This window comes from Brassica napus, chromosome C6 (genome assembly GCF_020379485.1).
Source record: "Brassica napus cultivar Da-Ae chromosome C6, Da-Ae, whole genome shotgun sequence".
NCBI lineage: Eukaryota > Viridiplantae > Streptophyta > Magnoliopsida > Brassicales > Brassicaceae > Brassica > Brassica napus.
Genome location: NC_063449.1, coordinates 29,725,591 through 29,742,407, shown reverse-complemented (window position 1 = coordinate 29,742,407; position 16,817 = coordinate 29,725,591). Strand labels below are relative to the sequence as shown.

The following is a 16,817-nucleotide window of genomic DNA, read 5'->3' as shown; positions in this document are numbered from 1 at the left end:
TATACCTAATATACATAAAACATTTTTATATACTTTGAATACCCAACCGGGTCTCGGATAGGACCGCAAGTCGACGAAAAAAACAAATATGTACTTTGCCCTCGATCCAAACCCAAACCACAATTATATTTTTTGGTTGATTTTGGTTTGGTTTTTCGGATCCAGTAAAATATCTAAGACTATAAAGAGTTATATAAGAGTGTACATACAAAATCTTATATAAACAAATTCACAAATTATATAATTTTAAACGAGTGCCCTTCTTCGATATAATAACTTTGTAACAGAATAATATACGCCAATTCTAAAATACCGATTCACAAATTTTGTTTATAATCAAAAAAAAAACGCGATCAAAATATTAAAACACAAAAAAGAAATCATCGAGTAAGAATGATTATTTCCGCTCGTATAAATCAAAGTTTCCCAAATAACATTTTCTCTATACAACACAGTCGCCCTTCCTGAATAATCCTGACCGTCCGATTTCAAATCAGCGTTGCCTGTTCATTTGACGGCAACTCTCTCCCCTTCTCTCTCTCTCTCTCTCTCTCTCTCTCGATGAAGAAAAGCATCTCTCTTTCTTCGAAATCAACACTTCACGAAGGTTGACCTGCTTCGTTGGCGTTTCAATCCATCGGATTCGATCTTCCTCTCGATCGGAGATTAATAAAGTTTTCACCTTTTCGATGGATTTGGATAGCATGGACTGTGCTTCAACCATAGATGTCACAGATGACGAAGAGATCCATCAAGATCGCCACTCCTACACATCGGTTTCGAAGCATCACAGTAATAACAGCAACGCGAATGCTGCTTCTGGTCTTCTTCCGACCACCACCAGTGTTCACGAGCTTCTCGAATGTCCTGTCTGCACCAATTCTATGTACCCTCCTATTCATCAGGTCTGTTTCAATCTCTTTGTTGCCCGGATCTTTGCTTTCTTGATTGGTTTTAGGGTTTTTTTTTGTGTGCTCTCTTGAGAAACATTGCCAAAGCTATAAGCTTTTTGATTGTCTCTTTAGAAAAAATTCGGACAAAACATTTAAAGGTTTTAAAAAATTCTTACAGGTTTGATACTCTGTTTCAATCTCTTGTTGTCTGAATTTGTCCTGCTTTTCAGTTCCGGATCTTTGCTCTGTAGATTGGTTTTAGGGCTTTGCCAAAGCTACAAGCTTTTTGATTGTCACTTTAGAGAATTTTTCGGACAAAACACTTACACTATGGTTTGATACTCTGTTTCAATCCCTTCTTGTCTGAATTTTCCCTGTTTTTCAGTTCCTGGATCTTTGCTCTGTTGATTGGTTTCAGGGCTTTGCCAAAGCTATAAGCTTTTTGATTTATTCCTCTGCAGTGTCACAATGGACATACTCTATGTTCAACTTGTAAGAACAGGGTTCACAATCGCTGCCCTACTTGTAGACAAGAGCTCGGTGATATTCGTTGCTTGGCACTCGAAAAAGTAGCCGAGTCCCTTGAGCTACCGTGCAAATACATGTCGCTTGGCTGTCCTGAGATATTCCCTTATTACAGTAAGCTCAAACACGAGACTGTGTGTAACTTCAGGCCTTATAACTGTCCCTACGCTGGTTCCGAGTGTTCTGTCATGGGTGATATCCCTTTCTTAGTTGCTCATCTGAGGGATGACCACAAGGTGGATATGCATTCTGGATGTACTTTCAACCACCGTTATGTCAAGTCTAATCCTCGTGAAGTCGAAAACGCCACGTGGATGTTAACCGTAAGACTACATATGATTCATACTTAAACAATCATCTATAACCGTCCCATAGGCTTATCAAAGTTTCTGTCTTTTTGGTTTTTGTTTCAGGTCTTTCACTGCTTTGGTCAATACTTCTGTCTCCACTTTGAGGCATTCCAGCTCGGTATGGCTCCAGTCTACATGGCTTTTCTGCGTTTCATGGGGGACGAGACAGAAGCTCGGAACTACAATTACAGTTTGGAAGTGGGGGGTTATGGTCGGAAGCTGATTTGGGAAGGAACACCGAGAAGCGTAAGAGACAGTCACAGGAAAGTTAGAGACAGTCATGATGGGCTAATCATACAGAGGAACATGGCTCTCTTCTTCTCGGGTGGAGACAGGAAAGAGCTGAAACTGCGAGTCACTGGAAGAATCTGGAAAGAGCAGCAGCAAAGTGGTGAAGGTGGAGGAGGAGCTTGTATCCCAAACTTGTCTTAATAATTGATTTTTGAAACTCTTACTTGGTGGCTCTGTCTCTGTAACCATGGTTCTTGAAGGTGTTTGTAATTAGGGGCTTTGTCTGTGATCTATGATGTAGACTTGGGTTGTGGCTTCTCTGTTTTCTCTGGCTTGTTCTCATGTCATGGAGAGTTTAAATGGTTTAATACAACTCAGTCTGGTATATCTGTAAAATGTAAATGTTGAAGTGCTTCCCACAAGCTGGTGTAATTTCATATTTTAAGAAGTCTAATGGTTTATACTCGCATGTGATTTTCAGGTTCAGCTTTATAGTCTTTTATACTCTGTTCTATGAATGATGTTTGGATTTGGCTAATAATATTTCTGAGTTAAGACGAATTTTATAATTCGGTTTAATTTAAAATCGTAACTCATATTTGGATCGGTCATGTATTTTAACAGTTTATTTGAAATGTTCATTTAGATTTCAAATGTTTATTTTGTAGATTAATTCAGATATTTATACCTTTTTAACCTTTTCAAAATCTTGAAGATATCTGTTTCGGTTTGAGTTGGATTCAGATAATATTCAAAACCTATGATACTTCACTCGAGTATATATTTTTTTTAATTTGGACAAGATCCAGATTTTCCGATTCGGATTTGGTTTGGGTTTGGCTTGGCTCTAGGATTCAGTTTATCCATATTCCGAAGGCAGTTGATTTTTGTGTAAAACGACACCGTTTCGTTCTTTGTTCTCTGCTAAACCCAGCTTTGGGGGTTTTGCCATCTTCATTTCAAAGGGATTATCCCTTACCCCCCATCAATGGAGGTTCTTCTAAACTCTGCTCTCCCAAATGGCTTCTTCAATTTCTCCTCTTTATCCTCCAATTCCAGCAAAAGACTCATTAACAAGAGAACCCAACATCGATTCAACTCACCCATCTCCAAATTCCACTACCATCGCGCTTCAATCCTCCGAGTCTCAGCTCGTTTCCGAGAGCCCTCGAGACGACGCAACTCGCTGAGGAAGAAGATCATCGGCGATGAGAATTTCCGTATTCCTTCTGACACAGGTACGAAAACTCGAAACGAAACCCAAAATCTCGAACCTAGTGATGATGTTCTCGTCGAGTTAAGTAGGAAAGATAAGATTTTGCCGGATTCGAATTTGTTGAATGAGCTTGAAGATTGGGTTACTCGGTACAAGAAGGAAGCAGAGTTTTGGGGGATTGGTTCGAATCCCATTTTCACAGTCTATCAGGATTCGAATGGGAACGTGGAGAGAGTAGATGTTGATGAGGATGAGGTCTTGAGGAGAAGATCGTCTCTTGAGGATGTTGATTCAGTGAGGGATAAGGTTCTGTATGCTAAGGAATTAGCTGAACGAATGGAGAATGGGGAGGATGTTATACGTAAGGATAGTTCTTTGGTCAAGTTTGTTTCTTCTTCTTCTGAAAAGGAAGAGGTTCAGTTCGTTAGCTCGATCCAAAGCGCTATTCTTCGTCTTGACTTAGTTCCTAAGTTGCCGGCGATTGGGAGAGCTGTTTTGTGTGGTTATATTGGACTCTGGTTGCTGAAGACGGTGTTTGTGTATAGGAAGAGTAATGAGGTTGATGAGTGCAGTGAGTTGGAGAAGGAGATGATGAGGAGAAAGATGAAAGCTTGGAAGGAGAAGGAAGTGATGGAGAAAGGTACCGTGGAAGTTTTGCAGGAGAAGCCATTGGTGTCGTTTGAGAAGCCTAAGTTTGATCGTGAGGAGCTTATGAGTAGTATATCTAAAGTAAAAGGTTCAGAGAAGAAATTGAATGCCTTGGATTCTCCTCAGGTTGAGAGTGGTGAATCTATGGAGTTTGAGAATAAGATCCATGAAATCAAAGCAATGGCTAGACGAGCAAGGGAGATAGAAGCTGGCATTGAACTTAATGAAAAGGAGAAGCGCGATGTGAACAAAGAAACGGGGGAGGATGATGAAGGTATACGCATGCGTGAAGTTGCTGATGATGATGATGATAAAGATGAAAGCTTGGGGACTTGGACTGAAAGTGATCAAGAAAACACTGAACTTTCAGGTTTGGCTATTCCAGTGGTGAATGGGGCCATTGTAGATTCTGGTTTTCCAAATCATGAAATGGCAACATCTGACGCAGAAAAGGTGAGTAATGAGGTACCACTAGCTCCTACAGAGGGAATCATCCATCAATCTTCTGATGTTTCTAAGGATAAGTTGAGTATGATGAATAATAGCACTGGTCGTAAGTCACGGGTCATACGGTCTGTGAAAGAGGCTAAAGAGTTCCTTTCAACAAGAAGTAGTGAGGAGGAGTTTACTCAGAAGATGGCTCAAGACAGTGATGAAATCTCCTCAAAGCAGAGTGATGAAAAGCGTAAACTAGCTAGAAGACGCAAATTGGCTGACAAAAATGCAGGCAATGGAACCTTGAAATCAACGGTTGAGTCTACGTCTTCAGAACCGTTAGGCAAAGATGATTACAAGAAAGTTTCAGAACCTGATGATACAGTAGATGCACCGGGCAAGCAAGGAAGTTTTGCAAACAAAATAGGAGAGCGTGAAACAAGCTCTTCGGGTGGTACTGAACATATAGAGAAGGAACAACCCTCACTGAAGGAGAACTGGATGGAGAAAAACTACCATGAACTCGAACCTATTGCTGAGAAAATGAGAGCTGGTTTCAGAGATAACTACATGGCTGCAAGAGAGAAAGAAACTCAGGAGCCAGGTACCATTGCTGAAATTGCAGAAATTTACCGCAATGAGGATAACGATGAGCTTGAGTGGATGAAGGACGAAAAGCTAAGAGACATTGTCTTCCATGTTCGAGATAATGAGCTGGCTGGTAGAGATCCATTTCACCTAATTGATGCCGAAGACAAAGCTATGTTTTTGCAAGGCTTGGAGAAGAAAGTTGAAAAAGAAAACGAGAAACTGTCTCATCTGCATCAGTGGATTCATTCAAACGTTGAGAATCTTGACTACGGAGTAGGTAATGACTATATCTTCTCAACCACTTATATATATATAAGCTTTTCACATATCTCACTTGTATCCCTTCCTCTTATCATTCAGATGGAATCAGTGTGTATGATCCACCAGAGAAAGTCATACCGAGATGGAAAGGGCCTCCTCCTACGCTTGAGAAGAGCCCTAAGTTTCTCAATAACTACAATGAACAGCGAGAGGCATTGTTTTCTGGAAAGGCTGCGTCTGTGTCTCCTCCTGTGAAAAAGGAAGAACAGAACTCTCTTCATGCTTCCTCTGAGAATACTCTCACTTCTTCGTCTGAAGTTACCTCAAGCCATCCAAAGATTGTTGTAGAAGGAAGTGACGGATCTGTTAGACCTGGGAAAAAGTCAGGAAAGGAGTTTTGGCAGCACACGAAGAAATGGTCACCGGGGTTCTTGGAGCTGTACAACGCAGAGACTGATCCAGAAGTGAAAGCTGTTATGAGAGACATGGGCAAAGACTTGGACCGATGGATCACAGAAGACGAAATCAAAGACGTTGCTGATATAATGGAGAAGCTGCCAGAGAGGAACAAGAAGTTCATGGAAAAGAAACTCAACAAGGTCAAGAGAGAGATGGAGTTGTTTGGTCCTCAAGCTGTTTTGAGCAAATACCGCGAATATGGAGAAGATAAGGAAGAAGATTATTTATGGTGGTTGGATCTTCCGCATGTACTGGTATGTTTTTTTCTTGCTAAACATTTGAAGAAACTCAGTCCTTTAAAAACCTAACTTTTTTTTTCTTCTTGTGTGCTTCAGTGTCTTGAATTGTACACGGTTGATGACAAAGGAGAGCAACAAGTTGGGTTCTACACATTAGAAATGGCAAAAGATCTCGAGTTAGAACCCAAACCGCATCATGTGATTGCTTTCGAGAACGCTGCTGACTGTAAAAACCTCTGTTACATTATTCAAGCTCATTTGGATATGCTTAGAACTGGAAACGTTTTCATTGTACCGCGCCCACCAAAGGTAAAGAACAAAAACTTTAAGTAGTCCTTTCTCTTGTCAGTTCTAACGTTGCTCTCTTTAACATATACAAACAGGATACAATTCGAGAAGCCAAGGCCAATGGGTTTGGTGTAACGGTTATAAGGAAAGGAGAACTGAAGTTGAATATAGATGAGCCATTAGAGGAAGTAGAGGAACAGATATGTGAGATAGGAAGCAAGATGTACCATGATAAGATCATGGGAGATCGGTCTGTGGATATAAGCTCGTTGATGAAAGGTGTCTTTAACCTCAAGACCAAACCTAGCGGCCGAAGAAGAGAACGTGTGAAGCGGGCACTGAAAGATTCTAACAAGAAAAGTAGCTGAGGTGCCCAGCCAAAGGGCCTTGCAACTCCTTATTTTCTAGGTTGTCTCGATCTTCTTCATCCTTTATATAATGTTTTGTAGAAAGCATATCATAAACATGGAAGAGAGGAACTATTTGAAATGATGTAATGAAATGTTCTCTCATTGTATTTTCTAGAGATTACAAAAACTCAATAAAATAAAGAAGAAGCAACAGTTTTCTCTATTGATGAACACAACATATGATACAACCTCAAATCTTAGCCAAATCGATACTAAGCCGTACTCGAAGCACCCAGTTTTTAAGTTAATGCAGAACTTATGAGTTAAGGAGATCTTAGGCTGAAACTAGATGGCCTTGGCAACAATAGCAAGCAATCACAATACCAACTAATGCTCCTGCAAGAACCTGTGAAGGAGTGTGACCTAGCAATTCTTTTAGCTTTCTTTGACTGATGGGATGTCCTTCGAACAAGTCCCTTATGATCAAGTTCAGAACCTGACATGATCAACAAAGACAACAGTCATAAACAAGATTGACACTTGGTACAATGTTCTTACAAAACTCTTCATTCTGTGGGAATTCTAAAACCAAGAACTATCATCAACATGCCACTAATGTCCACAATTTCTAGAAAAATTTATTGTGCTCAACAATGTAAAACCCTTCTGTTCTGGAATCTAAAACCAAGAACAAGTATCACCAACATGTGCCAAATGTCCACAATTTCTAGAAAAAAATTATTGTGCTCAAGCTCAACAATGCAGAACCCTTCTGCTCTGGAATCTTTCTTCAGAACACAAAAGGTCACTCACCAACCAAGAAGACACATCAACCTTAGCCTAGTTCCATATCAAAGTGATGAACTTTTATTGTGAACAACAATTCAATAACCTCAAGTAACCCAACTTTTACATGAGGCATTCACAAACACTTGAAGAACCTTAATACACTATATCAGAAAGTCAACATCCAACCATATGAAGTAAAGAGCCTTGAGTTGAATCCATCAAAAACTAAACTTAGTCATACATGTGCCTCAACGTAGTCAAACTTCTACAGTAGACAAAGCATTTACTAAGACCAAAGTCAATCAAACTCAGTCAAACATCTCCAAACCTCAAAACCTGAAATGCTTTTAACGAAGAAGAAGCAGATAAGGTTTCATTACCTCAGCTTGCATACCGGCATGGCGCCTAACACCAATAGCATCATACATCACAATCAAACTAAACCCCAAACAAACAGGAAACAACGAATCCGCAACTCCATGACAAAGCGCAACAGAGGTCGTCAAAGCCATACACAACGCCGAGTGAGACGAAGGCATTCCACCAGAAGCAAACAGCAAACTCAAATCCCACTTCCTCTCAATAAAGAAATTGATAACCATCTTACTCGTCTGCGCGAAGAACCACGCGAACACCGCCGACACAAACGTCGGATTCGCCGAGAGCGTCGCCACGAAAGGACTAATCTTCACCTTGGCGGAAGCCGTGACGCTCAAGAGGGCGATCCCTAACCCACCCCTCCGCTTCAAATCTTCTCCGGCGAATAAGTGCTCCGAAAACGACGCCGTATCGTCCCTGTAAGCTCGGAAACGCGCCGTCCATTGCCGGGACTGAGACGAGACCAAGCCTTTAAACGTTCGGATGATTACGCGTAAAGGGTTGAGCTTTGCATTGCCGCGATCGGGTTGAGGGTTCGAGGATGGTTTGCAGCATAAGGGGATGGTGGTGTTGTTGTTGTGGATAGAAGAAGGGAGCTTGACGAAGGAGAGAGGAGAAGAAGGGTAAAGAGATACGCTTTTTGAGAAACAAGAGAAGGAAGGGTTTGATGATGTGAGCGACTCCATTAGAGAAGATTTTTAAGCTTACTCTCTCTCTGGCGACATTCAGAGATAGAAGATTAGTTGAGAGTCTGGAGACTTTGCCAAGAAAGATTGGGAGATTCTTCGACTCGTAATTACCAACAAATTATAACTCGATTTTGGGTAAATTAACAAATTATATTTAACACTAGTATTTTGGTCTCGCCCAAAAATATTTCAGCTAAAGTTTGTTAACTTTTTTAATACCTAGATTTTTTTATCTATTTTTATACTTTAACTAATTATTTAATTCATTTAATAATTTTAAAATATATTTATTTATTTAATATTTAAACTGTGTTTGTTTTGATAAAAAGACATTTCTATGTTTTCAAATAAAAAATTTCCAAACTTTAAAACAAGTATATAAAATTTACACTTTTATTTTACGCTATAAGAATGAAAATACTGCTTGGTTTTTTCACAGGCTGATCCCTATATCCAAGGTTTTCTTTTGTGCTAAAATTCATATATCCAATGTTGGTGATTTTTACTATCTTTATCTTCTTTGGTGTTGTATATGTGTATCAATATTAGGATTGTCAATAATTTTGATCTTCTAAAAAAGAGAAATTTCCTATGATAATCTTTTTAAAGTTTTTGTCACAGAAATAGATCTCAATGAAAAAAATGACCAAAATAAATTTTATTAAAGAGTAAAAATGTATTTATGGTTTAAAGTTAATGAGTGACGTTTTGGGAATATGGTTTCAAATTAAAAAAAAATATTAAAATTTTTAAAATAAAAAGAAGTTATTTTGGTCATTTTTTAGGACTATTTTTGTAATAAAAACTTAAAAAAGAGTTATCTGAGAGAATTATCCTTTAAAAAATGGAGAAACATGATCATTTCGAGTATAGACAGTCTAGTTAACTCAAGATAAACCAGATTAGTTGTTAAAAACATTTGTCCAAAGTTGATATTTATAAATTCTTATATGTACATGATTAAGGTTAACTTAAGAATCACTGTGATTGACATGTGTTTATCAATTGTCGTTGTCCGTACTCGAAGATGTCTTTCACACATCAGAGTGTGAAATAAAACTCGATTTTGTTGGTAATTAACAAATTATATTAAGAGTCAATTAGCTCAATATACCTAATATGAGCCAAAATTAAGAAAGTACCCTAACACATATAAACTGGCATTTTCTGTAGCAAAATTAACGTCATTTTACTATTTTATCTTTTCACCGACCACGTGACTACGTAAGAGAAAGAAAGAGAAATCATTAATCACCATCTTCTTCATTTATCTTCCTCATCTCCACCAATACCAATCTCTTCTCTTATTCTTCATCGACAGTGCAACTTCTTCTCAAATCCACATCTCCCAAAACCACAACTGATTTTGTTATCGTCGCAGTCACACATAGCTCCTTCTCGTCGCTTTGTCTTCGCCACTGTTACAATAATTTAATATTGGATGTGTTATGTATTCCAATGAATAATTGACTCAAAATATGTGTCTCACATAAATCTCTCAAAGTTATGGAACATCGATCCAAAATAACAAAAAAGAAGATTTCTCTAATTTATGAACTTCTCCATTAGGTTTCCGGAACTGAATATCGATGGAAGAGTTAGTGATTGTGACTGATTGCTTGATTTTAGCGAATTGGTAATATGCAATTCGTTCCAGAGAGAGAAAACACAATACATTGAGGAATTTGGGGCGTAAATTACTAGTACGCTAACAAAAATGTTAAACACTACACTTTAACTTAAATGTTATATGAATTGTTAGTTGATAAATTGTCAATCTGAAGGTATGCTCTCAATGAATGTATCAATGTATATTAACATACTACATGTTTTGTTAGCGAGTTATTTTATCATATTAATCGTTAATATATTTCGTAACATCTAAGAAAACATGTTTCGGTTGATAAAACTTATTTTAACATCTTACCAATCATTTCTTAAAGCGGCAACATGTTTTGTAACATCTAATCAAACATGTATCAACTAATGACTTGTAACATCCTATCAATTATTTATTAGTTAGCATCACCTACAGTTTGATAGCATATAACCAAACTTGTATCAGCTCACAATGCCTAATTTGTATCAACTAATCCAATATTTATCGGTTAACAGCTTGTTACATAGTGGCTGCAATTACTTGTAACTGAAATATGTGAGATTCAAGTCGTCATCATCGATCTCAAAAAAAAATAAACTATTTCTTTGCTACACTCAGGATCCATTAGTCCACATGCTTTTACCAACTCATGAATCAAAGATATTTCTTTCGTACATACCATGGAATCATTTTAAATCTTTCATATTGTGCGACTTCGAGAAAACCGCCAAAGCGGTTATGGTATATGATATATTCGAGAGAGAAACACTAATTGGAGCCACGAGCTGCGCTGAATGAGCATATCTACCGGAAGATGGATTCACCGTGGTGGAACGTCTTCGTGAAAAAATTTATCCTTTTGTTTCCATTTGTAATGTCTCAATCGAGATTATGTTGTTTCCATTTGTGATTTTCACGGATAAGATACGGGAGACGACAACGTCAACAACGGAGGGGAGGAGCGAATGGTGAAGGTATATGAAATTTTGGTTATAGTTGAAGAAATAGATGGAGTAAATTATTTTAGAGATAAAAAAGAAATATAAAATGTTGCAGAGAACACGTGAGAGAGAGAGAGAGAAAAGAGATTTTGGATGAGGGCAAAATCGAATTATCCAGTTGTGAGCAGTGTAAAAAACAGTGAAGTGGTAGATAGCTAATTATGGATTTTTGTAGGTATAGAGAGCCTAAATACTCTATTAACACAGAAATCGTGTGGTGGAGAGGAAATGTTTTCGTATAATTCCATAAACGGAAATGCTACTCGAGTATCGTGACCTGAACACAAAGGAATATACCCAAAACGTGTAGGTCTAGTTTTGTCTTTACGCTTTACGGTCCGAAAGAGAGTTAAATCACTAATCAGATCCCCCAGTATAAATGAGTCATTTTCTCAGGCTTCGTACTTAGCTATGGGCCTAATGTTCCATACTGGGCCTCCTTAATTTTGTGAGTGGGTTTGACTTTTTCAAGAGGGATATTTTGGGTATTTCAGGTTTTATGATTGGACTGGTAATATATATTCTACAGAAAAATTCAACGGTCTGCCAATTCGCGGTTATTACGTTTGCGTTCTCTCCTCCTTTCTCGTTACGGACTCGTCGGAGACCGAATCGCACCGGACGGTCAGAGTAATCGGAGCTGATCGCCGTAGTTCAGATGGAGAGTTTGATTTCGCTTGTGAATAAGATACAGAGAGCTTGTACGGCTCTAGGAGATCACGGCGAGGGAAGCTCCCTCCCGACTCTCTGGGACTCCTTGCCTGCCATTGCCGTCGTCGGTGGTCAGGTTCGCCCTATTCTTCCTGATTTTTACATCTTATTTTGAATCGGCGATCTTTAGATCTTGTGCATTGCCTTCTCATTCCGTAAACATGCATAGTACGTTGAGATACATTATTCAGGATTATTAGATCTGATCGTTGATCTGATTGTTAGTTTGATCTCGAAATCATGATTCTTAGTCTATGTTTGATGACTAGCTTCTCGATCTCAGCGAAACGTTGTGAAATCAGTTTGACATTAATCAAATCTGGTAGTGTATATTCTCTAGGGAGTCTGATTCAATTGATTATTAATGATGAATTTTTGAAACAAATTCATAGAGTTCTGGAAAGTCTTCAGTGCTAGAGAGCGTTGTGGGGAAAGATTTCTTACCTCGTGGAGCAGGTAAGGCTGATCCAAACGTTATACATGATTGATGATATTAACTCAACCTTTAAACTCTTGATTTAGCATTAACAATTGTCCTCTTCTATGTAGGGATTGTTACACGTAGACCTCTTGTCCTGCAGCTTCACAGAATTGTTGAAGGCAAAGAGTATGCTGAGTTTATGCATCTTCCCAAGAAAAAGTTCACTGATTTTGGTATATTCTTCTTGTGTCTATTGTGGCGGCGCACAGATTCTTCTCATCTGGTTTTCTTGTGCTGGAGATGTTTATTTCTTCTTTATTGGTATGCAGCTGCTGTGAGGAAAGAGATCTCAGATGAGACTGATCGTGAAACTGGTCCCAGCAGCAAAGTTATATCCACGGTCCCAATTCATCTCAGCATCTTCTCCCCTAATGGTAATAGAAGCATTATACTTTCTAAATTCGCATGAGGAATAGATAAAAACGTGCTTGAGGATTTCTTGATCTTGTGATGTACTATTCTTTCATTTGAGCTCATGTTCTATTTCATCTTTGCCACTTGTTTTCTAGTCTCCACACTCTAAAAAGTTTATTTGTTTAAAATGTATGCAGTTGTGAATTTGACACTGGTTGATCTTCCTGGTCTTACAAAGGTAGCTGTTGGTAAGTGAGACAATCTTTGTTTATTCATTGATAGTGGATCCATCCCCCCAACACCAAGTCTCTTTATTGACAAACACCAATGAAAACTTGGTGCTAATGATTTTGTAGATGGTCAGCCTGAAAGCATTGTTCAAGATATCGAGAACATGGTCAGATCATTTATTGAGAAGGTGACTTATGATTTCAACTATCAAATATCAATGTTGCTTATATCATCTAAGGAATCTATGTGTTCACCGAAAAGTAACAAAAATTGACCATTTCTTTGTTGACAGCCCAACTGCATTATACTAGCTATTTCCCCTGCAAATCAAGATCTTGCTACGTCTGATGCCATTAAGATCTCTCGTGAAGTTGATCCAAAAGGTGCCAGGTTCTTCTTTCTCTAATGTTTTATGCAACTAATTTCTGAATTCACTCTGAGCTTTCCCTGCTTTCCCTTGTTGATTTAAACCATTGCGACATGTTATATATGGTTTCTATTCGCTGGGCCTTGGTGTATATGCTTGAGTTAAATGGTCGTCCCTAGGTGGTTCCTAAGATGAGGATAATTTTATCATCTGTAACAAACAAAAGCACTGTTCCATACAGTTTGAATGAATTAATTCATGTTGTATAATGTTTGCTTCGTTGCTGCTTTCAGGAGACAGGACTTTTGGAGTTTTAACAAAAATTGATCTCATGGACCAGGGCACTAATGCGGTTGACGTAAGTTTACTTTCATATGACATGGATACATATCATGCGCTAGGACTATCTTCTAACTGTAAATAACTCATCTCTAATCGAATTATGAAATAGGATAACTTGGAAGATAATGTCACTAATACGAAGTGAGTACAAAGCAATCCTTAACTCTTCTAAATGTTTGGAGATTTCAGATACTTGAAGGAAGGGGATACAAACTAAGGTATCCGTGGGTCGGTGTTGTGAACCGGTCTCAAGCTGACATCAACAAAAGTGTTGATATGATTGCTGCTCGTCGGCGTGAACGTGATTATTTCAAGAGCACCCCAGAGTACAGTCATTTAACTGAAAGAATGGGTTCAGAGTATCTAGGAAAGATGCTCTCCAAGGTATAAAATACCAATTCTTCTTTGAAACAAGCTATGGATAAAAGACTTTCTAGATTCTCTAAAATAAGCTATAACTTTTTCAGCATTTGGAAGTTGTTATCAAGTCGAGAATTCCAGGACTTCAGTCTCTTATCACAAAGACTATCTCCGAGTTAGAGACAGAGCTGAGCCGTCTTGGCAAACCTGTAGCAGCTGATGCTGGTGTAAGTAACTTGCATTTTTCATTCTTTGGTTCTCTTATTTTAATTCTCACTCTCTTGAGTGCAGGGGAAACTGTATATGATCATGGAGATTTGCCGTGCTTTTGATCAAACCTTCAAAGAACACCTTGACGGCACGTGAGTGATCTCATCATATTTCTGGATTGTTGTAATTGCAGTTTTATGGCTTTATGATTATTACTCTACTAACAACCTCACAGACGATCAGGTGGTGAAAAGGTAAACTCTGTGTTCGACAATCAATTCCCAGCTGCCATTAAAAGACTGCAGTTCGACAAGCATCTCTCCATGGACAATGTGCGTAAACTGATTACCGAAGCAGATGGATATCAACCGCATCTCATAGCTCCTGAACAAGGTTACCGTCGTCTCATAGAATCATGCTTAGTCTCCATTAGAGGCCCAGCTGAAGCAGCTGTTGACGCGGTTCATTCCATTCTCAAGGATCTTATCCACAAATCCATCGGCGAAACATCTGTAAGAAAAATCTCTACTCAACAATCACAAACAAACAACAACAACGCTACTGATTCCATATTATATGTTAAATCTCTTTCACAAACAGGAACTGAAGCAATATCCAACACTGAGAGTTGAAGTATCAGGTGCAGCGGTGGATTCACTGGATCGAATGAGAGACGAGAGCAGGAAAGCAACTCTGTTACTAGTGGACATGGAGTCTGGCTACTTAACAGTAGAGTTCTTCAGGAAACTCCCACAAGATTCTGAGAAAGGAGGGAATCCGACACATTCGATATTCGACAGGTACAACGACGCTTACCTCAGAAGAATCGGTTCCAATGTTCTGTCTTACGTGAACATGGTCTGCGCTGGATTGAGAAACTCGATTCCAAAATCCATCGTTTACTGTCAAGTTCGTGAAGCAAAACGAAGCCTTCTTGATATCTTCTTCACTGAGCTTGGCCAGAAAGAGGTAATAAATAACCATATTGAAGCAAACTTAACTAAGTAACTATGCATGTGTAAGAATCTGAACTGGTTTGGTGTTGAGACAGATGAGTAAACTGTCAAAGTTGTTGGATGAGGATCCTGCGGTTCAGCAAAGAAGGACTTCGATTGCAAAGAGGTTGGAACTGTATCGAAGTGCTCAAACTGATATTGAAGCAGTTGCTTGGTCCAAGTAGAGAGAGTGTTCCTTTATGACACGTTCTTTTATCTCCCTTTTCTCATTGATTTCTTTTATTCGTTGTTCGAGTTAACATTGTTTTTGAAATAAGTTTTGTAAGACAATAGACAAGTTTCTTTTTGGAGCACGAAGATGGTTTATCAGATTAATAAAAATTAGGATTCACGGACAATAATGTCGATATTATCCTCTCTGTCTCAGTCCATATGCAGAAGATGTAAAAGAGAGAAAAGGAGGAAAGAAACGAAGCAGACCTTAGCTAAAAACGATGAAATTTCATAAAAATGGAGATGCGGGGAATCGAACCCCGTGCCTCTCGCATGCGAAGCGAGCGCTCTACCATATGAGCTACATCCCCTCGATGATAGTTCTTGTGCGTATAATTACTAGTCTTATTATTATATGAAGAATTTCTAAACATATAATATAACATTTACATTTCTAACAACATATATTTGTGGAATGTAAACGCAAACATGAGATGCAAACGAAAGGTTTAATTTCCGTGTCTATGATTAACAAATGAAACCAATTGACACTAATTGGGGGGGGGGGGGGGGGGGGGGGGGGGGGGGTTATAGGGGAAAGAATTCTAGAGGAGTTATTAAATTTTGAGATTTCATTCTTATTGGTTTGCGAATTTTTAAAATCTAAATATAATCCATTGTTATTGGAATGATGATTTTTAAATTTCACTCAAAATATTTTGTTATTGGAAAAGTTTAGTTTTCATTGATTTTAAGATTCTATTAAAATCTATTGTTATTGGGATGTAAATTTTATTTGTTTTTACTCATAGTACTGAACTTTGAGAATATCATATATACCCATAAGATTTTTGAAATCAATATAATAAAATACACTCACATATAAAAACTCAAATTGAAGAATGAAATAATATACAAATCACAATTTTAACATGTTACAATTCACAACTTAAAAAAATAGAAAAAAATATTAAAAATTTAAAATAAAAATTGTAAAAATAGTTTTAAAAAGTACTTTCGTATTTTTTAACTAAACATTTCACAAAAAATAATTCAAATTTTTTTTTACAAAAATTCAAATTTAAAACATATATTTCAAAATTATATAATTTTTTTATTATTATTTTTATATCTATAATGTAAGAAGTAGAAATAATTTTTTTAGTCATTTTATTTCTTGAGATCTTTTTTGTGACAAAAACTTTTTTAAAAGTTGTTTAAGAATTGTCTTAATTGAAATGATTTTCTTTCCTTTTTTTCTACCACCATTAATTTCTTAATTTAAAAGTTAATAACAATCGATAGAATTCTATATACAAGTAATGAAAATCTATGTAAAAGTATTTGATAAAATTTGTTAAATCTAGTTAACTTGTAAAATTCTGTCAACTATTAAAATCATCAAATTCCACAGAAATTCATGTTCCGATAACCCCCTAAGTGGATTCATCATAATCTTTAATATATTATTAAAAAAAAATTAATTTTTTTTATGTGGAATATTTTTATCTCAAATATCTATACTTGATGTGACAACTCTTATCGACTAGAAATTTTGAAACTTTAAAACATTTATACTCGGTCGAAAGAGTTTAGAACGACAGTTCTAACCGGTCGAGAGGATCAAATATGACAGTTATGTCCGGTGA

General features: G+C 37.6%; 4 protein-coding genes and 1 non-coding gene across 6 annotated transcripts; 3 read left to right on the top strand and 2 right to left on the bottom strand.

Moving 5' to 3' along the window:
* Positions 1-446: 446 nt before the first annotated feature.
* LOC106353300 (E3 ubiquitin-protein ligase SINAT3) lies at positions 447-2,473 on the top strand. Its single transcript, XM_013793035.3, has 3 exons — positions 447-905; positions 1,355-1,741; positions 1,832-2,473. The coding sequence occupies exons 1-3, from the start codon at positions 690-692 to the stop codon at positions 2,198-2,200; spliced, it is 972 nt and encodes a 323-aa protein (XP_013648489.1). The 5' UTR covers positions 447-689; the 3' UTR covers positions 2,201-2,473.
* A 353-nt stretch (positions 2,474-2,826) lies between these two features.
* LOC106433926 lies at positions 2,827-6,709 on the top strand. The gene is made up of 4 exons (XM_013874761.3): positions 2,827-5,166; positions 5,250-5,863; positions 5,945-6,157; positions 6,232-6,709. The coding sequence occupies exons 1-4, from the start codon at positions 2,988-2,990 to the stop codon at positions 6,502-6,504; spliced, it is 3,279 nt and encodes a 1,092-aa protein (XP_013730215.1). The 5' UTR covers positions 2,827-2,987; the 3' UTR covers positions 6,505-6,709.
* On the bottom strand, positions 6,597-8,471 carry BNAC06G18170D. The gene is made up of 2 exons (XM_013874769.3): positions 7,656-8,471; positions 6,597-6,982 (listed from the first exon to the last, which is right to left on the bottom strand). Exons 1-2 carry the CDS (start codon positions 8,337-8,339, stop codon positions 6,821-6,823), a joined length of 846 nt encoding a protein of 281 aa, XP_013730223.1. The 5' UTR covers positions 8,340-8,471; the 3' UTR covers positions 6,597-6,820.
* A 3,004-nt stretch (positions 8,472-11,475) lies between these two features.
* LOC106433928 (phragmoplastin DRP1B) lies at positions 11,476-15,353 on the top strand. 2 transcript variants are annotated; one of them, XM_013874765.3, is made up of 14 exons: positions 11,477-11,730; positions 12,047-12,110; positions 12,204-12,308; positions 12,405-12,509; positions 12,687-12,737; positions 12,846-12,907; positions 13,013-13,103; positions 13,381-13,445; positions 13,619-13,813; positions 13,897-14,016; positions 14,081-14,151; positions 14,235-14,511; positions 14,600-14,968; positions 15,051-15,353. In XM_013874765.3, the coding sequence occupies exons 1-14, from the start codon at positions 11,602-11,604 to the stop codon at positions 15,177-15,179; spliced, it is 1,833 nt and encodes a 610-aa protein (XP_013730219.1). In that variant the 5' UTR covers positions 11,477-11,601; the 3' UTR covers positions 15,180-15,353. The 2 variants fall into 2 exon arrangements, with proteins under 2 accessions (XP_013730218.1, XP_013730219.1); XM_013874764.3 differs by having other exon boundaries at positions 11,476-11,730; positions 12,204-12,509.
* Positions 15,354-15,466: 113 nt separating this feature from the next.
* On the bottom strand, positions 15,467-15,539 carry TRNAA-CGC. Its single transcript has one exon. It is a non-coding gene; the product is annotated as a tRNA-Ala (tRNA).
* Between the last annotated feature and the right edge of the window lie 1,278 nt (positions 15,540-16,817).

What these genes read in the sequence shown, in the direction of transcription:
- LOC106353300 (XM_013793035.3), top strand. Translation starts at nt 690, where the DNA reads ATGGATTTGGATAGCATGGACTGTGCTTCAACCATAGATGTCACAGAT. An exon ending in TGTACCCTCCTATTCATCAG is followed by an intron (nt 906 to 1,354) that starts GTCTGTTTCAAT and finishes ATTCCTCTGCAG; the next exon opens with TGTCACAATGGACATACTCT. An exon ending in ACGCCACGTGGATGTTAACC is followed by an intron (nt 1,742 to 1,831) that starts GTAAGACTACAT and finishes TTTTTGTTTCAG; the next exon opens with GTCTTTCACTGCTTTGGTCA.
- LOC106433926 (XM_013874761.3), top strand. Translation starts at nt 2,988, where the DNA reads ATGGAGGTTCTTCTAAACTCTGCTCTCCCAAATGGCTTCTTCAATTTC. An exon ending in TGGATCTTCCGCATGTACTG is followed by an intron (nt 5,864 to 5,944) that starts GTATGTTTTTTT and finishes TGTGTGCTTCAG; the next exon opens with TGTCTTGAATTGTACACGGT. An exon ending in TTGTACCGCGCCCACCAAAG is followed by an intron (nt 6,158 to 6,231) that starts GTAAAGAACAAA and finishes ATATACAAACAG; the next exon opens with GATACAATTCGAGAAGCCAA.
- BNAC06G18170D (XM_013874769.3), bottom strand. Translation starts at nt 8,339, where the DNA reads ATGGAGTCGCTCACATCATCAAACCCTTCCTTCTCTTGTTTCTCAAAA. An exon ending in ATGCCGGTATGCAAGCTGAG is followed by an intron (nt 6,983 to 7,655) that starts GTAATGAAACCT and finishes TGATCATGTCAG; the next exon opens with GTTCTGAACTTGATCATAAG.
- LOC106433928 (XM_013874764.3), top strand. Translation starts at nt 11,602, where the DNA reads ATGGAGAGTTTGATTTCGCTTGTGAATAAGATACAGAGAGCTTGTACG. An exon ending in TTTCTTACCTCGTGGAGCAG is followed by an intron (nt 12,111 to 12,203) that starts GTAAGGCTGATC and finishes TCTTCTATGTAG; the next exon opens with GGATTGTTACACGTAGACCT. An exon ending in TAGGAAAGATGCTCTCCAAG is followed by an intron (nt 13,814 to 13,896) that starts GTATAAAATACC and finishes TAACTTTTTCAG; the next exon opens with CATTTGGAAGTTGTTATCAA.